Source organism: Mesoplodon densirostris, chromosome 4 (genome assembly GCF_025265405.1).
Source record: "Mesoplodon densirostris isolate mMesDen1 chromosome 4, mMesDen1 primary haplotype, whole genome shotgun sequence".
Lineage (NCBI taxonomy): Eukaryota > Metazoa > Chordata > Mammalia > Artiodactyla > Ziphiidae > Mesoplodon > Mesoplodon densirostris.
The window spans coordinates 2,721,230-2,744,310 of NC_082664.1; the positions used below are offsets into that span (position 1 = coordinate 2,721,230).

At 42.8% G+C, this 23,081-nt stretch overlaps 1 protein-coding gene across 2 annotated transcripts in view; it reads left to right on the plus strand.

Annotated features, from left to right (window-relative positions):
* Positions 1 to 498: 498 nt before the first annotated feature.
* Positions 499 to 23,081, plus strand: part of PPP1R13B (protein phosphatase 1 regulatory subunit 13B) — a 93,010-nt gene continuing 70,427 nt past the window's right edge. For both annotated transcript variants that reach the window (XM_060095554.1, XM_060095556.1), the window contains exon 1: positions 499 to 578. In XM_060095554.1, coding sequence (XP_059951537.1) covers positions 570 to 578 — 9 coding nt within the window. In that variant the 5' untranslated portion in view covers positions 499 to 569. The remainder of the gene's footprint in view (positions 579 to 23,081) is intronic.

The window sequence follows — 23,081 nt, forward strand, 5'->3', positions numbered from 1 at the left end:
CCTCGGTTTTCCCATGCCCGACGTCTCCGAGGGTCCGGGATCTTGGCCCCGCACGGCCTGGAGCCCACAGGCCTTCACGCCGGGCGGGGCAGCGATCCAGCTTCCGCAGCACTCCCGCCCCTCCCCCGCCCGCCCGCGGGAGCGCGGACGCGCTCGTACCTGGCCGCGGCCGGGAGCGAGGTTGGGCGGGCGGGGCTGGGATGCCCCACCCCCGGACCCGCCCCCGGCACAGTCGGGCCAATCGGAGGGGGCGGCTGGCCCCGTGTGGGGCGACGCGCTGGGGGCAGGGCCTGCGGGGGCTGAGGAGAGTCCGCGGGCTGGCGGCGGCAGGCGGTCGGGCGGAGGTGGTGGCGACGGCGACCGGTCCTGACACAGCGACGCAGCGCGCCGGCGGCCACGACAGGGTCGACCAGGCTCTGCAACCCTCTGCAGCCGCCGCCTCGCCGTGAGGGCCCGAGAGCGCGGCGGCGGGCGCGCGGCCTGTGAAGGCGGCCGGAGCTGCGGGCGCGGCGCGGCGCGACGCCGAGCGTCCTGTCAGGCGGCGGAGGGCGCCGCGGACCCGCGCCGCGATGATGCCGGTGGGTGCGGGCGGCGGCAGTTTCCTCCGCGGGCGGCTAGCCAAGCCTCCTTCCTCCCGCGGCTCCCGGCCCTCGGGGCCCGCGCGAGCCCGGCGGGCCGGGCGGGCGGGGAAGGAAGTGGCCTGGCGGGCGCGCCCGGCCCCGGCGCCCCCCGGGCGGGCAGGTGGGGCGGCGCCGGCTGTCAGCGAGGGCTGGGCCGGCGTCCGGGGGTCCTTGGTCCGAGGTTCGCTTCGGGGTCCGGGTGCGGGGGCCGACGCGGTCGGGGGTAGGTCTGGGCGGGGGTCCCCGGGCCGGCGCCCCCTCCCTCGGCCGCGGGGCGGCCCTTCCTGCCGAGCCTCCCCGGCCGCACTGCCCGGGAGGGGAAGCCGGAGGTGAAATTGGAGCCGGTCGGTTTTCCCCGTGCGTCCCGGCGGGGGGTCGGAAGGGGAGGCAGGGGTGTCGTTTGGCGCTCGCCCCGTTTCGGGGTCTCGAGGCGCCTCTGTCCCCCGCCTGAAATGGGCCGGTGTCGTATTTGGTGTCGGCAGTGTGGGCACCCCCGTGTGGTGTTCCCACGCTGGAAACCCACATTTCTCCGTAGCTCTTTCCTGATTCTGGAACCCTGTTGTATTATATTTAGGAATTTACTTTACATTCCTTACTTAGGAATGGATTTAGAGAGCCGTTTTAGGAATTCCCTTCCACGGTGCCTTCGAGATTTGTACATTTTGCGTTAACTGGCCTGTTGTCAGTGTGTTTTGAAGGTTGAACTAGGTTCGTTTGTGGTGGTGCCGCCTTTGTCCTGCCCTCAAGGATGCGTTGTACTAGGAAGAAGACAGTGCTCATTAAATTTGCCATTCTCCTACCTGACCTTTTCCTTTAACTCTAATCTAAATAGCAGTGGGTGCTGAATTATAATTTTTCTCATGTGGCTTTTTGTGAAGTAAATGTCATGACTTGTGAAAAAAATGAAGGGCTGGTGGTACCCAGTGGATGTATTGGTTTTCTGAGTGCCTGTATATTAAGTAAAATTCTCAAACACATTTATAGTAAAGTAACAACAAAATCGTTCTTTTAGCCTACAATTTCTACATTGAAAATCACATTTCAGAAGGAAAGTACCGATTCTCTGCCTTTTCTGCTTGAATACTATTATTCTGCTATGCCTGCACCCAAGGACATTTAGATTAGATTTTTTTTCCTCTGATCTTTCAAGTCATTTCCTGTCTCTTGATAATCTCTTCTCCCCTTTTTGAACTGATTCCAACACATCGTGTTTGCAGAGTCTTAAGGTTTGACCTAGTTGATCCTTAGATCCTTCTTGGGCATCAGAGCTTGTTGTATTTCTAAACATTTGGTTTTAAATGAGTGATTGTCTTGTAATGGAAGGAGAACTGGATGAGCCTCAGAAGAACCAGAATCAAGTACTGGTTCTGCTACTTTTTAGCAGTGTGACCTTGAACAAGTCAAGGTCTCCAAGCCTGGAATTACCTCTAAAGCAGGGATAAAAACATACCAATATCTGAGGGCTGTCCTGAGGATCAAACAGGATGATGTGTCCAATAGCGCTTGTCAAACAGAATGCCCTGCAGATATTTATTATGGTTAATATGGCTCTGAATTGTCAATTTCTAATTTTAACCTCTGCAAGATAAGGCATTTGGAAACAGTTCTCTCCCTATTTCTCACTGGCTAGATTTGGAAAAGGCACTATGGTGTTTTGGAATTTTGAAACCACTTTTAGTTAAATCCTGTAACAGTTGATACCATAGTAATATTGAAGGATATCTATAAAATTTTGACTGGTTTCATCATTGTATGATGTTTCATTTTAAATACCCTGTTAAGAAATTTGGCTTACATTTTCCATATGGTATATTCAGACATTTTACTTCTATTTCTCACATAGTTAGAATTTCTAGTCTCAACCTTACCAGGTTTTCCTTTTGACGACGTTTGCTTAGCTGGCAATTGGGAAATTTCTTTATGATACTCATAATAATCAAATGTTGTTTTTAAAAAACAGGCCTACTAACTATTTAAAACACACTGCTTTTATTTTTAAATGCCTTCTAGAAACAGATGGTATTTCTCTTAGTCCCTCTTTTGTGGTCTTTACTTTGTATTTCCTTCTTGTTCTCTAAAAGTACTACTTTTAGGATTGAGTCCTTCCTCTATAAATGTAGTTGGCGTTGGTTGTAAATTTAATAGAAGTTTTAAGAACATGCCATTCTTACTTGATACTATCTTAAACTATGTATCCAAGATATAAATGAGATTTTTTCTTTATTATATATTTGGTGTTCATCATTATCGTCATGAATCATCAAAAGAGGGTTAGATTGCATTTTGCATAGTTTGTATAGAGTAGCACTACCCAATAGGAATGTAATGAGCGACAAAATGGGACTTAAATTTTTCTAGTAATTGGTTTTATTTTTAATAGTATCTTTTATTAACTCAGTGTATCAAAAATATTATCATTTTAACATGTAATCAGTATGAAAAATTTACTAATGTGATATTTTACTTTTTTTTGGTACTAAGTCATTGAAAGCCAGTGTGAAATCCAGTAAAGTTTTACATATATAGCACACCTCATTTCAGACTAGGACATTTCAAGTGCTCAGTAGCTACATGTAGCTAGTGGCTACTCTATTGAACAACACAGGTTTAGAGTATATTCTACTTATTTGAGAGTCTGTAATAACTTTTAATTGATCAGATGGCTTACTGCAGCACCCAGTCTCTCAGCCGTTGTAAATAAGTATCTGGCCGTGTTCTCATCTGACACAATAATGTCTTTGTAGAAGTGTTCAATTTGCCTGTTACACAGAGTTTCATGATTGTCTACTTTTAAACAAAGCTATATTTTGGCATTTTCCCTTATTAAAATATTATGGCATTCTAGTATTTGTGGTCATTCACCTTTTTTCAGTGGGTGACATTTTAAAACTGTTTTCCCAAGCAAAAAAGAGGGCTATACTTTAAAGATTACTTGTTGGCTGGTCCCTAAGGTCTAGACCTGAAATCATTTAGGCCATACCTAAACAGATTTGATAAATAAGAATTTTTAAAAAATAATAAATTTATTTATTTATTTATTTTTTGCTGCGTTGGGTCTTTGTTGCCGCGCGCAGGCTTTCTCTAGTTGCGGCGAGCAGGGGCTACTCTTCACTGCGGTGTGCAGGCTTCTCATTGCGGTGGCTTCTCTTGTTGCGGAGCACGGGCTCTAGGCGTGCCGGCTTCAGTAGTTGTGGCATACGGGCTTAGTTGCTCCGCGACGTGTAGGATCTTCCCGGACCAGGGTTCAAACCTGTGTCCCCTGCATTGGCAGGTGGATTCTTAAAGACTGCGCCACCAGGGAAGTCCCAAAATAAGAATTTTAATAAAATTAGCCTGGTTCAGAGCATGGAAAGGCTGAAAAACTGCCTTGATTGTTAGCATCATTCTTTTCAACAGAGAATGAACATTTTGCAGCTGTAAAACTTTGTGCACAGTGAAATATATCTGGGGAGTGGCACTGAGGAGACTTCTTTCTCTTCCAAAGGACTGCTGACTTGAGTAAAGGAAGTTTTGCGGCTCTGAAGTGTGTTTTACCTGTAAGAAGGGCACTCTGGCGGTGCCTTTGGTAATATTAGCAGTGGGACTCCTTACCTCCAGTAGACACCACACAGTGTGACTAGTTGATTCCACTCATTTCTGTCCTAGGAGCCCTTCAGTATATTCACTGTGGGCTATGGGTTACATTAGTTTGTGCTTAATATTTAGCTCTCATTAAACAAACATTCACTTATTTCAGGTATTCACTTTCTTCCCAACGATGTAGAAAACATTTTGAGGTTCTGGAATAGGTCTTTCTCTTTTTAAACCGTCAGCTGTCATGTAATTGACAAAACAATGTACTGGAAGCAGAGAGGCTTAGGTTCCAGTCCCCACTTGTAAGTAACTGTGTGACCTGTGGACTTAATCTCTTTGGGTCTCAGTTCTTCACCTGTAAAATGAGTTGGTCCTAGTGGTTTCCAAGTATTTGTGGTTGGTCCGGTAGTTGATATATAGCAGATACTTTCATGGGGGGGTCAATAATATTTGCATTGGCTGCAGCAAAGGTTGACACAACTTGACACTTGTTTTGGCAGCCTTTTAGTAAACTCATTCACTGCCCAAGTATCTTTGATGATAGAGCTGATAGAAGGAGCTCAGTGGATGTTCACTATTATTGTTTTTTTTTTAATTAATTAATTAATTAATTTTTGGCTGCGTTGGGTCTTCATTGCTGTACGCGGGTTTTCTCTAGTTGTGGCGAGCGGGAGCTACTCTTCATTATGGTGTGCAGGCTCTCATTGCGGTGTCTTCTCATGTTACGGAGCACGGGCTCTAGGCGCTCAGGCTTCAGTAGTTGTGGCATGTGGGCTCAGTAGTTGTGGCTCATGGGCTCTAGAGCACAGGCTCAGTAGTTATGGCACACGGGCTTAGTTGCTCCGCAGCATGTGAGATCTTCCCGGACCAGGGCTCGAACCCGTGTACCCTGCATTGGCAGGCAGATTCTTAACCACTGTGCCACCAGGGAAGTCCCACTTAATCATTAAGTCATTTGATAGGCTTGAATTTACAGGCTAACTCAGTAAACAAAGCACTGAGGACTGGAGAAGATTTTTTTTTAACTGGTTTCTTTAAGACAAAATTACAGACATAATATTACCATTTAAAATAATTAAACTATTTCTAGCCTTTGGAGTGCCCAAAAAATTCACAAAAGGAAAAGCAAAGCTTCACTCATACAAAGATGTGTGTATAAAAGATTTTATTATTACAGTTTTATTGAAGTAAAGACTAGTCTATAGGGATAACTCTTCTGAAGGCTACAGTATTAAGTACAGCAATAAAGTTTTGCAGCTATTTAACTTCCTACAATTCAGTTTAGTTATAGTGAGCACTCAGTGTATGGTGTTTGTCATTATGTGCTAAAGCACTGCATCCTATAGGCTTTGTGGTGGTGTCTCTATTTTTATGGAGAACTGAGGCTCAGGAAGTAAAACTTGACTAAGGTCCCCCAGATAGTAAGTGGTAAAACAAGGTTTGAAAACAAACTGTCTGACTGAAAAGCCTTTGCTCCTAGCCGTTGAACCAGTCACTTACTTGCTATAGTCAAGGCATTTTGCTAGAGGTGCTGGTAAGTTGAATTGGGCTAAATATTTTCCCCCGATGCTTAGCACAAATGGAGCTTAATATTTAAAAGATTCTCACGGTGAATCTTTTTGATAAAAGGCGATAGTTTTCGCCATCTTGAGTTTGGGGACAACTCTGTTTTAAATGTAAATGTGTTAAATGTATCTTTTCTTTCTCAGCGTCCTACTTTGAAAAGTTTATGCCAGCATATATGCCTAAGAGTTACTTAGAATTTTTAGCATGATAGAAACTTAAAATATCACCAGGTTACTGTATTGAAGTTATATAACTGGTTGTCAACATGCATTTTTGTGTGTTTGCACAGATGGGCAGTAGCTTCCCAGCAAAAGTTCGGTGGGATTTTGATGCCTTGAAGTGCTGTTGCCATAGTTATTTCACAAACTATGGTTCTAGGGCTGAACAGAGGAATGGTGGTAATCAGGTTCTATTGTGACACTTTCTTGGCTCGATTGCTTTGTTTTATTTCACTGCAAAGATAGCCGTATGACTGTTGTTCACACTAATTGGTAAGCAAAAGCTGCTGTTACTAGATTTTGTAAAATAAAAATCTTTGCATGGTGACATCATACAGAACAATAAAAGACTGGAAAATGAGGTAGTTTTGGCTAAAATTAATAAGTGACATTCGAAATGTTAGTGTCTAATTCAGAACAGGGTCTTGCTAGCAGTATTGTTAAGTGTGTCTAGAGAAAACGTTAACTGAAGTTTTGACAGAATCATGATTTATAACATATGTTGTGCTTGCAGTCATTGTAGGTCAAGCAAATGCAAAGGCCCTGTGGTAAGAGAGTGCCCAGCATTCTGGAGACACGAAAGGATGCCTGGAGCAGAGTATGTGGGGGGGGCGTGGGGGGGAGAGCGGAGGAGATGAACTCAGGAAGGTGATGGTGGTGAGCGGATGAGTTAGGATCTTAAAGGGCCTTATAGAGGACGTGGAGAGAAATTGCTTTTGGAAGGAATGAAACACAGTGGTTTACTTATTGTATCATAAGTAGCTCTAATAGCGGGCATTGCCCAGGTGACTTCACTGTAGCAGAGTATGGGCCCTGGTGTCAGTTGGCTTAAGTGTGGATTCTGACATCACCATTTATTGGCTCTCTGATCCCTCAGTTCTTTGTCTTTAAACTGAGGATAATAATAATAGTAACCTTAGGGTTAGATGGATTATTACAGCAAAAGGTGCCTGTTGTGTAGTAAATGCTCAGCAAATGTTAGTTATATGTAATAAGTTTCATTTCCTCTGGAAAACTTTCCCATCTTTGCCTTGGCCAAATATAACGGTAGAGGCCTTCAACCTGGTGTGCCTTTTTTTTTTTTTAAGATATAATTCACATACCATAAAATTTACCTTTTAAGGTGTACAATTTAGTGGTTTTCAGTGTGTTTACAAGATTGTACAACTTTTGCCACTATTTGATTTCAGAACATTTTGCCTGGTCTACCTTTGCAATACTTGTAGTGCAGTCTTAAACATTTGTTTGTGTGACTGGTGAATGTCTTTCTTGTCCTAAACTGTAATTTTCATGGCAGCAGGAGCTGTCTCTTTTTATTTGCTATTTACCACCAGTGCCTGTCCCAATGACTGGCCACATAGTTGGTGTTCGGTGACGATCTTTTGAATGAAAGAAGGTATGATGTGGAAAGTAGCGTCAGACCCCATTGTGAAGAGGTGTGTGTGTGTTCTAATGGGGTTCGAACTTGATCCCGTGGGTGATCAGAAACCAAACGTTTTTTTTTTGTTGTTGTTGTTTTTGTTTTTTTTCGGTACGCGGGCCTCTCACTGTTGTGGCCTCTCCCGTTGCGGAGCACAGGCTCCGGACGCGCAGGCTCAGCGGCCATGGCTCACGGGCCCAGCCGCTCCGCGGCATGTGGGATCTTCCCAGACCGGGGCACGAACCCGTGTCTCCTGCATCGGCAGGCGGACTCTCAACCACTGCGCCACCAGGGAAGCCCCCACCAAACGTTTTTAAAAAGTGGAATGATGCAGTCAGATTTGTATGGTAGAGGGAGAATTCTGGAGCCAAGGCCGGGGGATGGACTGCGGAGGAAGGGAAATTAAAAAGAAACAGGAAGAGCAGTTAGGAGACCAGCTGGTGCAGGTCAGACTTGACATGAAGGTCAAGGGAAAGAGCCAGTCAATAGGAGGTAAAATAGATCTGATGGAGTGAGAGGGTATGTGAGAGTGTGCGTACATGTGAGTGTGTGTACTGATGTGTGAGTGTGTGTGATTAACAGGAAGGAAGTACAGTGGCTGGAGTTGAGGATAACAGGTTTATTGCTTCAGCAGCCAGGCTTGTCTTTCCTGTAACCAAGATAGAGAACACGTGAGAAGGAATAGGTTTAGAGGGCTGTAAGGGGATGAATGAGGTTTATTTTGGGTGTGTTGAGCTTGAGATGCCTGCTATATCCTGCCTGAAAGATGTTACTCTTAAATCTTAAGGTAAAATAAATATATTGAGTTAAAAAAAATCATTTGCCCTATATTAAGTGATTTTTAATGTTGTGTTTTTGGTGTTCTAGATTACTGCCTGGGCATTTGTGGCATGCCACACACATGTGTCATCCCTTGTACTTGTCATTTTGCCTGATCAGCCCCACCCAGAGCCCCCACTAGACCCAGCTTCATGGGACAGTGGCTGGCCTGGGCCTCCTACGTCTTTGTGGAGTAGATATGCACACTTTGTATAGCAGTGTAATCTGTGTCTCTGTATTGATAGTTTGTATTTTGGTTTTTGCTCTATTGCATGTTTATAGTTTTGTCTCATGGCAGTCTTGAAAATAATATCAGTAAATAATTAAACTCAAATGATCAAAATATAGACAGATTTTTGTGTTAGAATAGAAATGAGAAGTGAGATTTTGTCAAAATGTGAAGAACGATGAAGTAAAATGTGACAATTTTAGGATTAACAGGAAAAAAAACCCCAACAATAGGAACAGAGTATTTATGATAGAAATACAGATGTAAAACAGGGGGCATAGTGATTATCAGCTCAAACTCTGAAGCCAAGACTGTCTGGTTTCAAAGTCTAGCTTTGCCACTTACCAGCTCTGTGACCTTGGACAAATTATTTAACCTCTTTGTGTCTTATTATTTCTCTTTAAAAATAGGTTTTTTTTTTTTTTTTTTGCGGTATGCGGGCCTCTCACTGTTGTGGCCTCCCCCGTTGCGGAGCACAGGCTCCGGACGCGCAGGCTCCGGACGCGCAGGCTCAGCGGCCATGGCTCACGGGCCCAGCCGCTCCGCGGCATATGGGATCCTCCCAGACCGGGGCACGAACCCGTATCCCCTGCATCGGCAGGCGGACTCTCAACCACTTGCGCCACCAGGGAGGCCCTAAAAATAGGTTTTAATAGCAGTGTATTTCAAAAGGTGAGGATTGTCAAGTGCTTAGTGCATTCTGTTGATAACATCGGCTCCTCTTAGTTTTCTCTAGCAACCATAAGGCCTCATGGCAGAGAGGCTTCAGTCAGCAAAGGACCGTGAGTGAACCTTACGCCACCTAGGTAGAATGCCTGTGTTCCTTCTGCCAGGAGAACTAGGTGGTAATTGCAAAATCTATCAAGTTGATAGGACAGAGCGGGATGGTTTGTGTTTCTTAGAAATGAAGGTTTACCTTCTCTTTCCAGTACCCTCTGTTATCCAGACCACAGCTCAAAACCAGCTCAGATTCACTTCACTCAGTGTTTTGTCAGCAGAAAAGCTCACCCCCTGCTCTCTGGTCTCTACCTAATCGGCACGTTCCAGGCCACCCTGTATGAAATGTCCCTCCCTGATTGTACTTCAGTTTTCTTTATAGTACTTATGTCCACCTAGCAGATATTTGTGGAGGCTCCATGAAAGTGGGGCTTCATTTTCTTTTCCCACTGCAGGATCCCCAGTGCTTAGGATACTGCCTGCCTCTGGTCGGCCTTCAGTAAGTACTTGTTTACTGAATGGCCTCAGCAGGCATTTAGGGCACATCCCTTATATGCTGGGTCTGTGCCAGGGCTGGCCCAGTCCCTGCCCTCAGTGAGCTCATGGTGGGGAACAGTCATATAAATAAAAAGTGCCATTCTGAAAGATAAGGACTGTACGCCTGGCAGAGTACAAGCTACGTACGGCAGGGCACAGTGGTGAGAGGAGTCTTCTCAACCTTGGGATGTCGGGGGAATTTTCACAGAGGAGGTGACATTTGAATGGAGTTGAGAAGGATGAGGAAGAAGGGATTCTAGGTAGAGGCCTTAATGTTTGCAGGACATTGAGATCTGAATTGGTGTGGTATGTTGAGGGAAGTTTCTTGGAGCTTAAGGCCAGATGAAGCAAGGGGGCTAGAAAGGTCGGTAGAGGTCAGATTCTGAGGGCCATGTGTGACCTGCATGAAAGTTTGAACTTGATCCTGAGAAAGATATGAAACTGTTGAAGTTGGTTGTTTTTTTTTTTAATTGTGGTAAAATATACATAACAAAATTTACCATTTTAACCATTTTTAAGTGTACAGTTCTGCAGAATTAAGCACATTCGCATTGTTCAGCAGCCGTCGCCACCATTCATCTTCAGAACTTTTGCATCTCAAACTGAAACTACCGTTGCAGGATTTTAAGGAGAGTTGTAAATGCTCTAATTTATGTTAACGTTGGCATTAAGTGTCTGGAATCAATGAGAAGAGTCTATCAAGATAGTCAAGGCAGAAAAGGGTCTCCGAGCAGTCAAAATAGTTGTCAAAGAATCATGCATTGAAGCTAACTTGGAGGTGATCCTCCTCAGCCCTCAACTTATCATTGATTCGTAGGTGCTAGTTCTAATTTACCTGGCTTCTAAATCTTTAGAAGCTGCATCCGAGGTTGCTGGAGGGGTGTAGCTGTGGGCAGACATGCTGCTGGAAACCATAGAAAGAAACAGCTTTAAGAAAACCTGAGGTTGTGGTCTGAGGGTGGGCATCCTGACCTCAGTCAACACCAAAGATAGCACAATGACAGATTACAGACTACACACAGGGTGGTGGTTAAAGGTCCTCATGATGACTGAGTCATCAAGAAAAGACTAAATAATATCAGTAATGTAGACAGCAGCTGGACACGTTTTAGATGAGCTCTGTCCAGTAGGAATATAATGTGAGCCACAAATGCAATTTTAAATTTTCTGGTAGCCACATAAAAAAGTGAAATTAATTTTAATAATATATTTTATTTAACTCACTATATCCAAAAATTATTTAAACATGCAGTTAATATTAAAACATGATTGGTGAGGTGTTTTACATTCATTTTTTTTCATACTAAGCCTCTCAAATTCCAGGACACATTGTATACATACAGCACACCTGATTTTGGACTAGCCACATTTCAAGTTCTCAGTAGCCATGTGTGCCTAGTGGCCATATCAGATGGACAGCACAGTTTCAGATTTTGGCTCAGACAAAGGGGTTAGATGCTCAGCTAGTCAGAGAATGCTATCATTCATAAGAATTAATTCCTCAAGGATTGTACATGGCTGGTGTTTTGTTTTATTTTTATTTTTTTAATTAATTATTTATTTTTGGCTGCGTTGGGTCTTCATTGCTGCGCGCGGGCTTTCTCTAGTTGCAGCAAGCAGGGGGCTACTCTTCGTTGCGGTGGCTTCTCTTGTGGAACACGGGCTTTAGGCATGCGGGCTTCAGTAGTTGTGGCATGTGGGCTCAGTAGTTGTGACTCGCGGGCTCCAGAGCGCAGGTTCAGTAGTTGTGGTGCATGGGCCCAGCCGCTCCGCAGCATGTGGGATCTTCCCAGATCACTGCTCAAACCTGTGTCTCCTGCATTGGCAGGCAGATTCTTAACCACTGTGCCACCAGGGAAGTCCCTGGTGTTCTATTTTATTCATTTACTAATTTTTGCTTTTATATTTGAAAAACTATTGAGGGACAGTGTAATGCAGTAGTTAAAGAGCACGGATTTGGGGGTGGACTGTCTGGGTTTGAATCTCAACTATTTAATTTCCTACCTATGTGATCTCGGGTGAGTTAATCTCTCTGTGTCTTAGTGTCCTCAACTGTAAAATGGAGGTCATAGCAGTACCTACCTCACTGGTTTTGTAAGTATTAAATGAGTTATATATAAAGAACCTATAACAGTGCCTGGTCTATGTAATAAGCACTATAGATGTGTGCTGTTATCCTCCAAATGTTTAGTATCTCCAAAATGTTAAATGATCTTGATTCAGTACCTTTAAAAAACATTTTTGCTTTGGAGACTGCTTAATTTAGATAGGTATTTAACAAGTTTTCACAGGTGAAAAATGTTAAATTGTAATTTTGTGAGGATATGTTCTAATGGATGTCTTTGGGTAACTAATTTTATTGTTTGCTGGGACATTCAGGGTGCTTAACAACCACAGAAATAGTGTAATTAATAATTAAAGGATTTAGGATTCTAATTAAAATTAGGAAAAATTTGAAAGGATGATTTTATCAACATTTAATTACTAGTACTGTTACAGTTAAACTGCTCTCTCTCAGAAACACTTTATCAGCCCTAGTATGTCTGGGAAGACTAGTTCTGTTTTCCTTCAGTATATTCTAACACTGAATTATTTTGAGAGTTTCACCTTCTACTCTCATTTGTAAATAGAGTAGAAAATAATAGCAAAAGTAAAACCAAAATATAAAAAGAACACAGTGGAAGACATTTAAGAGGAGGTCCTTTATCACCTTCTAGAGTGAAGCATGGCTGGAAACGTAACCAAATTTTAGGGTATGGTTATTTAAATGTCAGGTTTTTGGCACAGAAGAAGTCAGTGCCTAATGGGGTTTATTTAATCATGGCTGTTTTCATCTGTCATTGATTGGTGGTCTGTGGAACAGTTAAGCAGACTCTCTGCTTAGAACATAATCTCCATACACAAAAATAAACTCAAAATGGATTAAAGACCTAAATGTAAGACCAGATACTGTAAAACTCTTAGAGGAAAACATAGGCAGAACACCCTCTGACATAAATCGCAGAAAAATCTTTTTTGGTCCACCTCCTGGAGTAATGAAAATAAAAACAGAAATAAACAAATGGGGCTTAATTAAACTTAGAAGCTTTTGCACAGTAAAGGAAACCATCAGCACAACAAAAAGAAAACCCACATAATGGGAGAAAATATTTGCAAACGAAGCGACTGACAAGGGATTAATCTCCAAAATATACAAACAGCTCATGTTTAATATCAAAAACAACCCAATCAAAAAAGGGGCAGGGCCTTCCCTGGTGGCACAGTGGTCCATCTAAATGTCCATCGACAGAGGAATGGATAAAGAAGATGTGGTACATATATACAATGGAGTATTAGTCAGCCATAAAAAAGAACGAAATAATGCCATTTGCAGCAATGTGGATGGACCTAGAGATTGTAATAGTAAGTGAAGTAAGTCAGACAGAGAAAGACAAATATCATATGATAGCGCTTCTATGTGGAATTTAAAGTAATGGTACAGGACTTCCCTGGTGGCGCAGTGGTCAAGAAGCTGCCTGCCAATGCAGGGGACATGGGTTCGGGCCCTGGTCCGGGAAGATCCCACATGCTGCAGAGCAACTAAGCCCATGCCCCACGACTACTGAGCCTGTGCTCTAGAGACTGCAAACCACGACTACTGAGCCTGTGTGCCACAACTACTGAAGCCCATGCGCCTAGAGCTCTGCAACAAGAGAAGCCACCACAAAGAAAAGCACGCACACCACAATGAAGAGTAAGTATCCCCTGCTCGCCTCAGCTAGAGAAAGCCCACGCGCGGCAATGAAGACCCAACACAACCAAAAAATAAATAAATAAATTTATAATTTAAAAAAAGAAACACATTTAAAAAAAAAGAAATATGGTACAAATGAACCTGTTTACAAAACAGCAGTTGAGTCACAGATGTAGAAAACAAACTTGTGGTTACCAGGGAGGAAAGGAAGGAGGAGGGATAAATTGGGAGATTGGGATTGACATACACACTACTATATAGAGAACAGATAATAAGAACCTACTGAATAGCATGGGGAACTCTATTCAATACTTTGTAATGACCTATATGGGAATAGAATCTAAAAAAAGTAGATACATGTTTATATATAACTGACTCACTTTGCTGTACAGCAGAAACTAACACATTGTATGAACTATACGGAACTATACTCCAATAAAAAAAATGAATAAAAATTAAAATTAAAAAAAAAAGAACATAATGTGCTTACCCCCTGGCTCCCGCACGCATTCTCCACTCCCCTTCAAGGCTAACCCCTTTAGTCTCAGCCTACATGTTACTTCCTTTGGGAAGTCTTCCCTGGCGCTGGCATCTGGATCAGGCTGTCCTTCTGTGGGGTCTCATGGCACTCTGCAGTTTCCCAGTGTAGTTTCCTGGTATCTCTTCTCTGTCTCAGCTCAAGATTCAGTGACTGAGGCGATGTTGACAGTCTGTGTCCCGAGCCTGGCCCAGGGCCATGTCGGGCTCAGTAAAATTTTCCTAATTGAATGAATGAGTGATGCTGAAAGTGTGTCCAGTTTATGTTACATACATTGTAATACTTTGCTTTACATTATGGGTTTTGGTTTTTTGTGTCTATTATACTGCAGTGTCTTGTCATAAACCCGGGAGTCTAATTTTAATCTCCCTATATGGTTATTTGCCTCTAGAATCGAACAAATCCTCAAATATCATTGTTAACAGAGAATACCTCATGGTCCAGTTGGTTTCTGGTGGGAGTCCTTTTGGAGAGTTGCTGATAATCAGATACTAAGGCTCATATGGGGTAACTGGGAGGGAAAATGGGATATTTTTATAGTAGCAGTAGCAGCTGCTTATGCTTTTTTTTTTTTTTTTTTGATGTGGACCATTTTTAAAGTCTTCACTGAATTTGTTACAATATTGCTTCTGTTTTGTTTTTTGGCCCTGAGGCATGTGGGATCTTAGCTCCCCAACTAGAGATCGACCTCACCCCCTGCATCAGAAGGCAAAGTCTTAACCACTGGACCGTCAGGGAAGTCCCCTGCTTATACTTTTGATAGTCAAGTCAAAGGAGCTAAGTTCCATGACTAAATTTAATGGAAAATTATCTTTTGTGTTTGTTTTGCCAGTTTTTTTGTTATGCAAAACTGTTATTAAAATCTCTTAATCTGAAGCTTTATGGTTAATCATACAATAGAAGAGCCTATTTCTATCAGTTGATGAGGTTTTGGCTAATATTCAGAGAAGTCTGGTGCTAGAGGTTACCAAGGTCAAAATTCTGCACTACCATGGAGTCAGGCAGGACAAGACTATAAACTTAGGGTTAGTAGTCTTTGGGAGGCTCAAGTAGACATTTAGATTCTTGCAAAATGTCACTGCCTTCGTATCTTGCCATCCCGCTCCCCAAGTAGTACCTAGCAAAATCTACCTTAAGTGACTTACACTTTGGTTTTGAAATGTTTAATTTCTTGTGGTTGAAGCCTTATTAGTTTGTCATAAAACCATGGATTACGATCTCTATTACTACAGAGTGAGGGAGGGGTACAGGATGAATAACTGCTAAGATTGTTTCTAGTGCTAACTTTTTATGATGTCGTATTAGAGCTGAATAGAGGGGTCTCCATGCGAAAGCCCTCTGTTAGGGAAGCTCCTGGAGAAGCAGGTGGGTCTGAGCTGGCATTGCAGGTGAATTCTGAGATGGAGAGAGGCCAAGTGACCCAGACCGAGAATGGCGTTAGAGCTATACTTTCAACAGATATGTTTGTGCCTCCATGATATGCCAGGGCACTGTGAAAGATACGAATGGCATAGGAGGGAAGGTAAATGAGGTATAAAAAAAGTGACATTCATCAGATATTTACACAACAAATATTTATTAACTCTTATTATATGCCAACACAGTGCTAGGCATTGGAGACCTAAAGACACTGATTCCCTGTCTTCAAGGCGTTTGTAGTCTAGTTGACAGAAACATTCAAAACAAGTACCTTGTGGGACCGAGTGTCCGAGAACACAGACTTTGGAATCAGGTAGGCCTGGGTCCAGCCTTGGCCCTGCCACTTACTCTGTGACCTTAAACAAGTCACATACCTGTTGGAGTTTATCTCCTCATCTGAAAGTAACAGTGTCTCTCAATAAATAATGGTGTGGCCATAGGGAGAAATAATATATAGCCTAAAAAAAAGGAGTAGAACTGTGTGAATTCTTGTGGAAAAATGCCCCAAATGTAGTGTTGGCTGAAAAACCCGGTTTCTACTTAATGTGATCTCACTGTAAAAAAGAAGAAAAGAGTTTTGTGGTGGAGAGAAAGGTCTAAAAAGATATATACCAGCTGTTTAAAAGTGTGAGTCATTAGGGGGACTGTCTGTTTTTTATTACATCTGTTGTTAGACTCTAAAAAAAAATTACGTGGGTGTTAATTAGCCACCTAAAAAATAATAAGGATAATAGAAAAAAAAGAAAAAACCCCAAAGAAAAACAAAAACCTCTTCTCAGGATTTCTGGCAGGATTGAACAATATTATGCATGGAGAATGCTCAGCATGAGGTCTAGCACATAGTGTCAATCAGTGGGTGCCGTTACTTTTATTGCTGTTCACAGCAGCTGAGGAGGAAGATGGGTGCTGGACCGCAGAACCCTTGAAAGTTGAAGTTACGTTCTGTGGTTTGAATTTCCAAGGTCAGTTGACTCCTTGGATGTAGGATCTTGGTTGTCCTGTGGGTGTCCTTGGTTATCCCACGGGGCCCAGATCGGGTGACTAGGGTCGTCGTGGTCCATGAGCTTTTTCTGGCCTTGGCTGAAAGAGAGAGACCCACAGCTGGGTGAGGTGTGCCAAACCTACACGCCAAGCCCATCCCCTCCCCTCATTCTCTTTTGAGGATAGGAACACTGTCTGCCTCATCTTGAAGGGAGGGAGAGAGGTGGCCTACCAAGCTGTGATATCTGTCCTAAAGGAGACCTGGGACTCCCATGGGCCTTGTAGCTTTTGGAGTCATCCCTGGGTTTAGATTCGGACCTTGAGTGACGTATCAAGACTCTCTTGGGGGCTTCCCTGGTGGCGCAGTGGTTGAGAATCTGCCTGCCAATGCAGGGGACACGGGTTCAAGCCCTGGTCTGGGAAGATCCCACATGCCGCGGAGCACCTTGGCCCGTGAGCCACAACTACTGAGCCTGCGCATCTGGAGCCTGTGCTCCGCAGCAAGAGAGGCCGCGATAGTGAGAGGCCCGCGCATCGCGATGAAGAGTGGCCCCTGCTTGCCGCAACTAGAGAAAGTCCTCGCACAGAAACGAAGACCCAACACAGCCAAAAATAAATAATAAATTAAAAAAAAAAGACTCTCTTGACCCTGCTTCTTCATCTGTAAAATGGGGATGATGCTCCTACCTCTTTCACTTGCATGTCATAAATGGTTCTTTTCCTTGTTTCTGTTGGATTAAGGGTGGAAAAGAATTTTTTTGAGGTAGGATTGATGAGTCATTTTATAAGGCTTACTTTTAAAAAAAATATTTATTTTATTTATTGCTGCGTTGGGGTGGCTTCTCTTGTTGCGGAGCACGGGCTCTAGCTGCACGGGCTTCAGTAGTTGTGGCACTCGGGCTCAGTAGTTGTGGTGCGTGGGCTTAGTAGCTCCACGGCATCCCGGACCAGGGCTCAAACCCATGTCCCCTGCATTGGCAGACGGATCTTAACCACAGCGCCACCAGGGAAGTCAGGGCTTACTTTTCATCTGCTGGTGAAGTAGATAGTTGGAATGAATCTTCATGAAAAAAAAAAAAAAAAGATCTATTCTGTAGTTTTCATTTTCTCTTTTGTCCTGATTTTTAAAATATTTGTTGCTTTGTGGTACTCTTCTCTTGGGAGTGTTTTGTTGCAGATGAAACAATGTAGTTTTCCATAGGTGTGATTTATACTGGGTGCCCATACATCCAGGTGTGCAAGAGAACATCTTGGTTTTTGCCTTTTGTCCTGGCATTCTGTTTTGTTAGCTTTTTTTTCCCACTCAAAGTCACCATGTTTGGTTCTTAATTATATGGTCACCTAGTTATATCCCAATTGAATGCCTTTTTAACAAATAGTGTCACTTAGCTTACATTTTTCAGGATCCCATTGATAGTCATGGAGTCATTTTCAAAATTTATTATAGGTCTGTTTTCTGATCAGCTACCCTTTATAATTTGCACTTGATAATGTGTTCCTGTGTCAGTTTTGTTTCATGGTTCTCTTTTGTAATTTAATTTCAATTCATTTCTATAATTTTTAGTTCTGGCGTTTTTCTAACTTTTTCAGTGCCCAAAGTTGTTGCCAGGTATTTAAATAAATAAGAAAGGGAGGAAATTAGATTTGAGAGAATATTGTATGTCAGACTTCTTGGTGGACATTTCACAGACCTTCTCATTCAATATTAAGTAAACAGTGTAACTAAGTAAACTGCTGAAAGGGAGGCAGCCTGCTTGGCTGAGAATTGAGAGACCTGATTTCAGTCTTGGTTTTGTTACTAATAAGATTTATTAACCTTGACAAATTATTTCCTTCTCTGGGCTTCTGCTTCCTCATCTGTAAAATGGGGAAAGAGTGGTGGTTAGGTAAGGCTCCTTTCTGGCTCCAAGATTTGATGACTGATCTTTATGATAGCTTACATTTGAAACTCTCGGCATATCCCTTTTAATTGCATTGAATGCTTTTTCTTTTTCTTTTTTTTTTTTTTTTTTTTTTTTGTGTGTGTGTGTGGTACGCGGGCCTCTCACTGCTGTGGCCTCTCCCATTGCGGAGCACAGGCTCCGGACGCGCAGGCTCAGCGGCCATGGCTCACGGGCCCAGCTGCTCCGCGGCATGTGGGATCTTCCCAGACCGGGGCACGAACCCATGTCCCCTGCATCGGCAGGCGGATTCTCAACCACTGCGCCACCAGGGAAGCCCTCATTGAATGCTTTTATGAATGGATTAAGAAGCAAGTGGTTATTTACTCTAAAATAACTCAAATTACCAAAAAATTTTTTTATCTTTTCTTTTTCCCCAAACAACTTTACTGACTATTGAAAAAAAATTGAGGCACCTGTGTACTGTCCTCTCAGATTTGCAGCTTAAAATGTATGCTTTTTGTAGGACTGGTATGACTGTTACCTCAGGGAACACAACATTTTATTTTTGTGTTAAAACGTGGATCCTTGTGAGATCACTCTGAGTGCTGAGCCAACAATAATACGTTAACTGTTTTTGTGGCCAGAGGGGGAAGAAAACTCTTTTGTGGCAGTGTAGGGAGATGATAAGACCAAAGGAAAGGTGATCTGTCAACCTGAGCCCCATTTCCTCTCTGCTTCTGGATGGAGACAGTTGGAGCTTTCAACTTGGTACAGAGCTGGGACTTCCATGTGTTTGTGGAACAGAGTTGCTGAGGCCCTTGACCCTGTGGGGTGGAGGGAAAGGGAGGTAGGTCTCCGTAACAGGATGATCCTGCTTCTCACGTCTTGTGAAATGCTGGCCCTGGAGTGGGTTTTCTTGCTGACCTTTTCTCCCTACTTCCCTCCCACTTTTGCTTTTGGTTTTGTTTTGCTTTAATGCTCTCTGCCTGCTTGCAGGTAGAGGACTAGTCAAGGCCTGGGAGGCAGTGTGGTACAGGCTTTCGGGAGCCAGGCAGACTGTGTGTTCACATCTGAACTCAGCTACCCAGGAACTGCTGTGCCTCGGATGAGCGCTGAACCTTTTTTATACCTCAGGTTTCTCATTTGTAAAATGATAGTAACTTTAGTAGTTGAGTTGATTTTGGTTGCAAGTACTTTCTAAAATCTTAGAAAAGGGACTTCCCCTGGTGGTCCAGTGGTTAAGACTCTGCGCTTCCAATGCAGGGGGTGTGGGTTTGATCCCTGGTCAGGGAACTAAGATCCCACATGCTGTGAGGTGTGGCCAAAAATTTTTTTAAAAAATCTTAGAGAAGAGGGGGTTTATTGGAAGGATGCTGGAGGGAGAGCTGAACAACGGAATCTTCAGGTGGAGCAGGAACTGGGACGACTCTGGGGACCTTGGCATCAGGGGTGGTGGGCCCCCTCTCTACGGCACAGCCTCTTTCTCTGGTAGTCAGCATCCACTCCATCAGCAGATCCATCAGAGCTGCCTTCACAGTCTAGCCAGCTTCTATTCTGCACCACCTCCGGGATTCTCCCTCTCTCCTGGATTCCTGGGTTCGCCTTCTAAGGGCCTTCCTGTTTCTGTGCTTCTTCACCCTCAGTCTGTTCTCAACAAGGCAGCCGAGTGAGTCTGTAAATCATGATGGTAAAACATGACACTTCCTAGCTGAACTCTAAGGACTTCCAAGCTCCCTCTGAGCAGAAGCCTAATTAGTAGTTTACCTCTCATCACCTACTCTTCTCCCCTTGATTTCTCTGCTCCGGCCAAGCTGGCTCCTTGTTGATTCTGAATCGTACCAGGCATTCCTTCTGCCTCAGGGCCTTTGCACTTGTTCCCTCTGCCTGAATGCTCTTCTGTCAGGCTGTCTGCAGGCTCACTCTCTCACCTCCTTCCCGGAGGCCTTTTCTAACCACCTTACTTAAAATTAAAATTGCCTTGTTCCCAATCTCCTTTGCCTGCTTTGCTTTTCTCCATAGTATACATCACCACCCACCATACGATACATGTTCTACCTACTTATTTTGTCTCTTTCCTCAAACTATAATGAAAACTCCACAAGGGCAGGAACCCTGTCTGCTTTGTCAGTGCTGAATCTCCAGCGCCTGGCACACAGCAGGCACTCAGTGGATACCTGTGGGACGAAGAACATTTTTCATCATGTATCTTCCTTAGTTTGAGTCAGCAATGGCAAGAGGGATGGGCATGTAAAATAAGCCTGACCCCTGAAAACTTGCCAAGTGTGAGTCCCAGAGAAGAGGGGAGAGAATTGTCATCTGCAAGCCATCCCAGTTGGGGTCTCTGACGTTGCCGTGAGGACTGAATGGTGTATGATTGCCTAGTAGGGGCTAAGAAAATGTTCATTCTTTTATCTTTCTGAAAACACATAACTTTCTGATGATATTAATACTCAGAAATTCAGTCAGATCTCCATAATAAAGCTTTTTGTTTGGAAAGGTAAAAATTTGGATGTGTGATAATAAGAAAACTTACATGCAGCCTCATGTTGTAATGAATGATGGAATACATAATTCTCTCTTCAAAAGGAATGATTTTGAAATTTTGCAAATTGTACACAGGTTTTTATAAAGGTTCTTCTGGTATCTGAGCAGATCCAAATCTCAGGACCCAGGTCAGGTCAAGAAAGAGGTGAAGACATGGAGTGGGAAGGCATCAGTTTTCAGTTTAGTCTTTGTTAGTAGGAATTTTTTCCCAGAGGCAGTCTAGGCTGTGGAGTACATTCATCTTTGGATTTTATAATGAGTCTCTACTAATTTACTGTTTTGTATTCATACTTAAAATGATTTGCTTTTCAAAGGAGTGTGTACATTATATATTTGAAGTGAGTTCTTCCATTATAAAAAAAATAGTTTATGTTTCTGTCTGATAACTTTTGAATAGAGATTGTTTCTTACAGTTTCATAGGGATGAAGAACTTGAATAGTTGTGTTGTTTTTTTGTTTTGTTTTTAAAGGTGTTCACTGCTTTGTTCCTGAACTATTCAAGTAGAAACTTAAGCTTTGGAGTCAGACACTCTTGGGTCAGACACTCTGGCACTTCTTAGTCACATGACCTTGGGCAGTCCTTCAGTCTGTATGCAGTGACACGATCATCCTAGCACCTAGCTCCATAGACCTGTTGGGAGAGTTCAGAGATATAATACGGGTAAACAGAAGGCCTGTCTGTGAACATAGTAAGCACTGAAATAATAGCTATTTTTATTATTAATAAATTGTAAGTCCTTTGAAGTATCTTGTTATAAACTTCATTCTGATTTTAAGCACCTAAGATATGTCAGAACTAGCATAATTTGAAAAAACAAAAAATTGTAGCTCTGTATGTGTCCTACTTCCAACAAGCAATTTTCCTAAGCATAACATACTGACAAGGCATTTATTATGAAAACTTATTTAAAAACCTTGAGGTTTCTCCTTTTAAAGTTGATGACGAAACTTAGGCAAGTCTTTTTTTTTTAATAGTGGGTTTTATATGGAGATTAGTAAATTGATGTTTAGTTTTTCTTTTCATAGTGATTTCTAGATCCTGGTTACGGTTGTTATTGAACAGTGCTAACACCAAACTTTTTCTTCCATGGAACTCACCTAATTAGGTGAAACTTTATCCACCATATCACTCTGCTGTAACAACAGTGGTCTGTCTTGTTTCATTAGGACATCTTATCATGGTTCATGTCATTAGTGCCTGAATTTAGATTCCATGAGGCCTAAGGGACATCTATTGAAGTATTTTTCCTTTGTAAATGGCATAGATAATCTCCAGGCACTGGGACTTTTGTTTTCTACACTTGAGTTTTGCTTAGTTTTCTAAAGATGAGAAATATTTTGAGAATGGTACCTCAGAGCATTATAGGCAAATTCAAAGTAGCATCATGGTTTTTAAAAGCTGGCTCAAACCTGAAAGACAAAATGGACGGAGTCATTTGTAAAAAGATAGGAGGGCTATTGGACTTACTTTTCCTTCGTAAATTGTATTCTGATTTTGTACAGATGATGGTATTTGCTATGGTGTCTATACATGTGATTATATTAAAGTGTTCTTCAGAGATATTACTAATTATCCTTGTTTTGAGCTTTGTTTTCTGCTGGCAAAAGGATTAGTACTCAACTTTTGGTATTAGCAGACATGAAAAAACAGGATTTGTACAATTATAAATCTTTATTACTAGAGAAAAGAAAAATATATACAAGGAAATGATATAATATTGATTGATTGATTGATTTATGGTTGCATTGGGTCTCTGTTGATGCACACGGGCTTTCTCTAGTTGTGGCGAGCGGGGGCCACTCTTCGTTGTGGTGCGCCAGCTTCTCATTGCGGTGGCTTCTCGTTGCGGAGCACGGGCTCTAGGCATGTAGGCTTCAGTAGTTGTGGCACATGAGCTCAGTAGTTGTGGCTTGCAGGCTCCAGAGCACAAGCCCAGTGGTTGTGGCGCACGGGCTTAGTTGCTCTGCGGCATGTGGGATCTTCCCGGACCAGGGCTCGAACCCATGTCCCCTGCATTGGCAGGCAGATTCTTAACCACCGCGCCACCAGGGAAGTCCCATAATATTTATTTAAAGTTGTTTCCATTGGGAAAAATATTTTACTGATTGTATAGGTTGAATAATTGGTATAGCTAGATATTTTTTAAATACAGCTTTATTGATATGTATTTCACATAACATTCACTCCTTTGAAGTATGCAGTTTAGTGGTTTTAACATATTCACAGACCTGTGTAACTGTTATCACTATCTGATTTTAGAACATTTTCACCACCCCAAGAAGA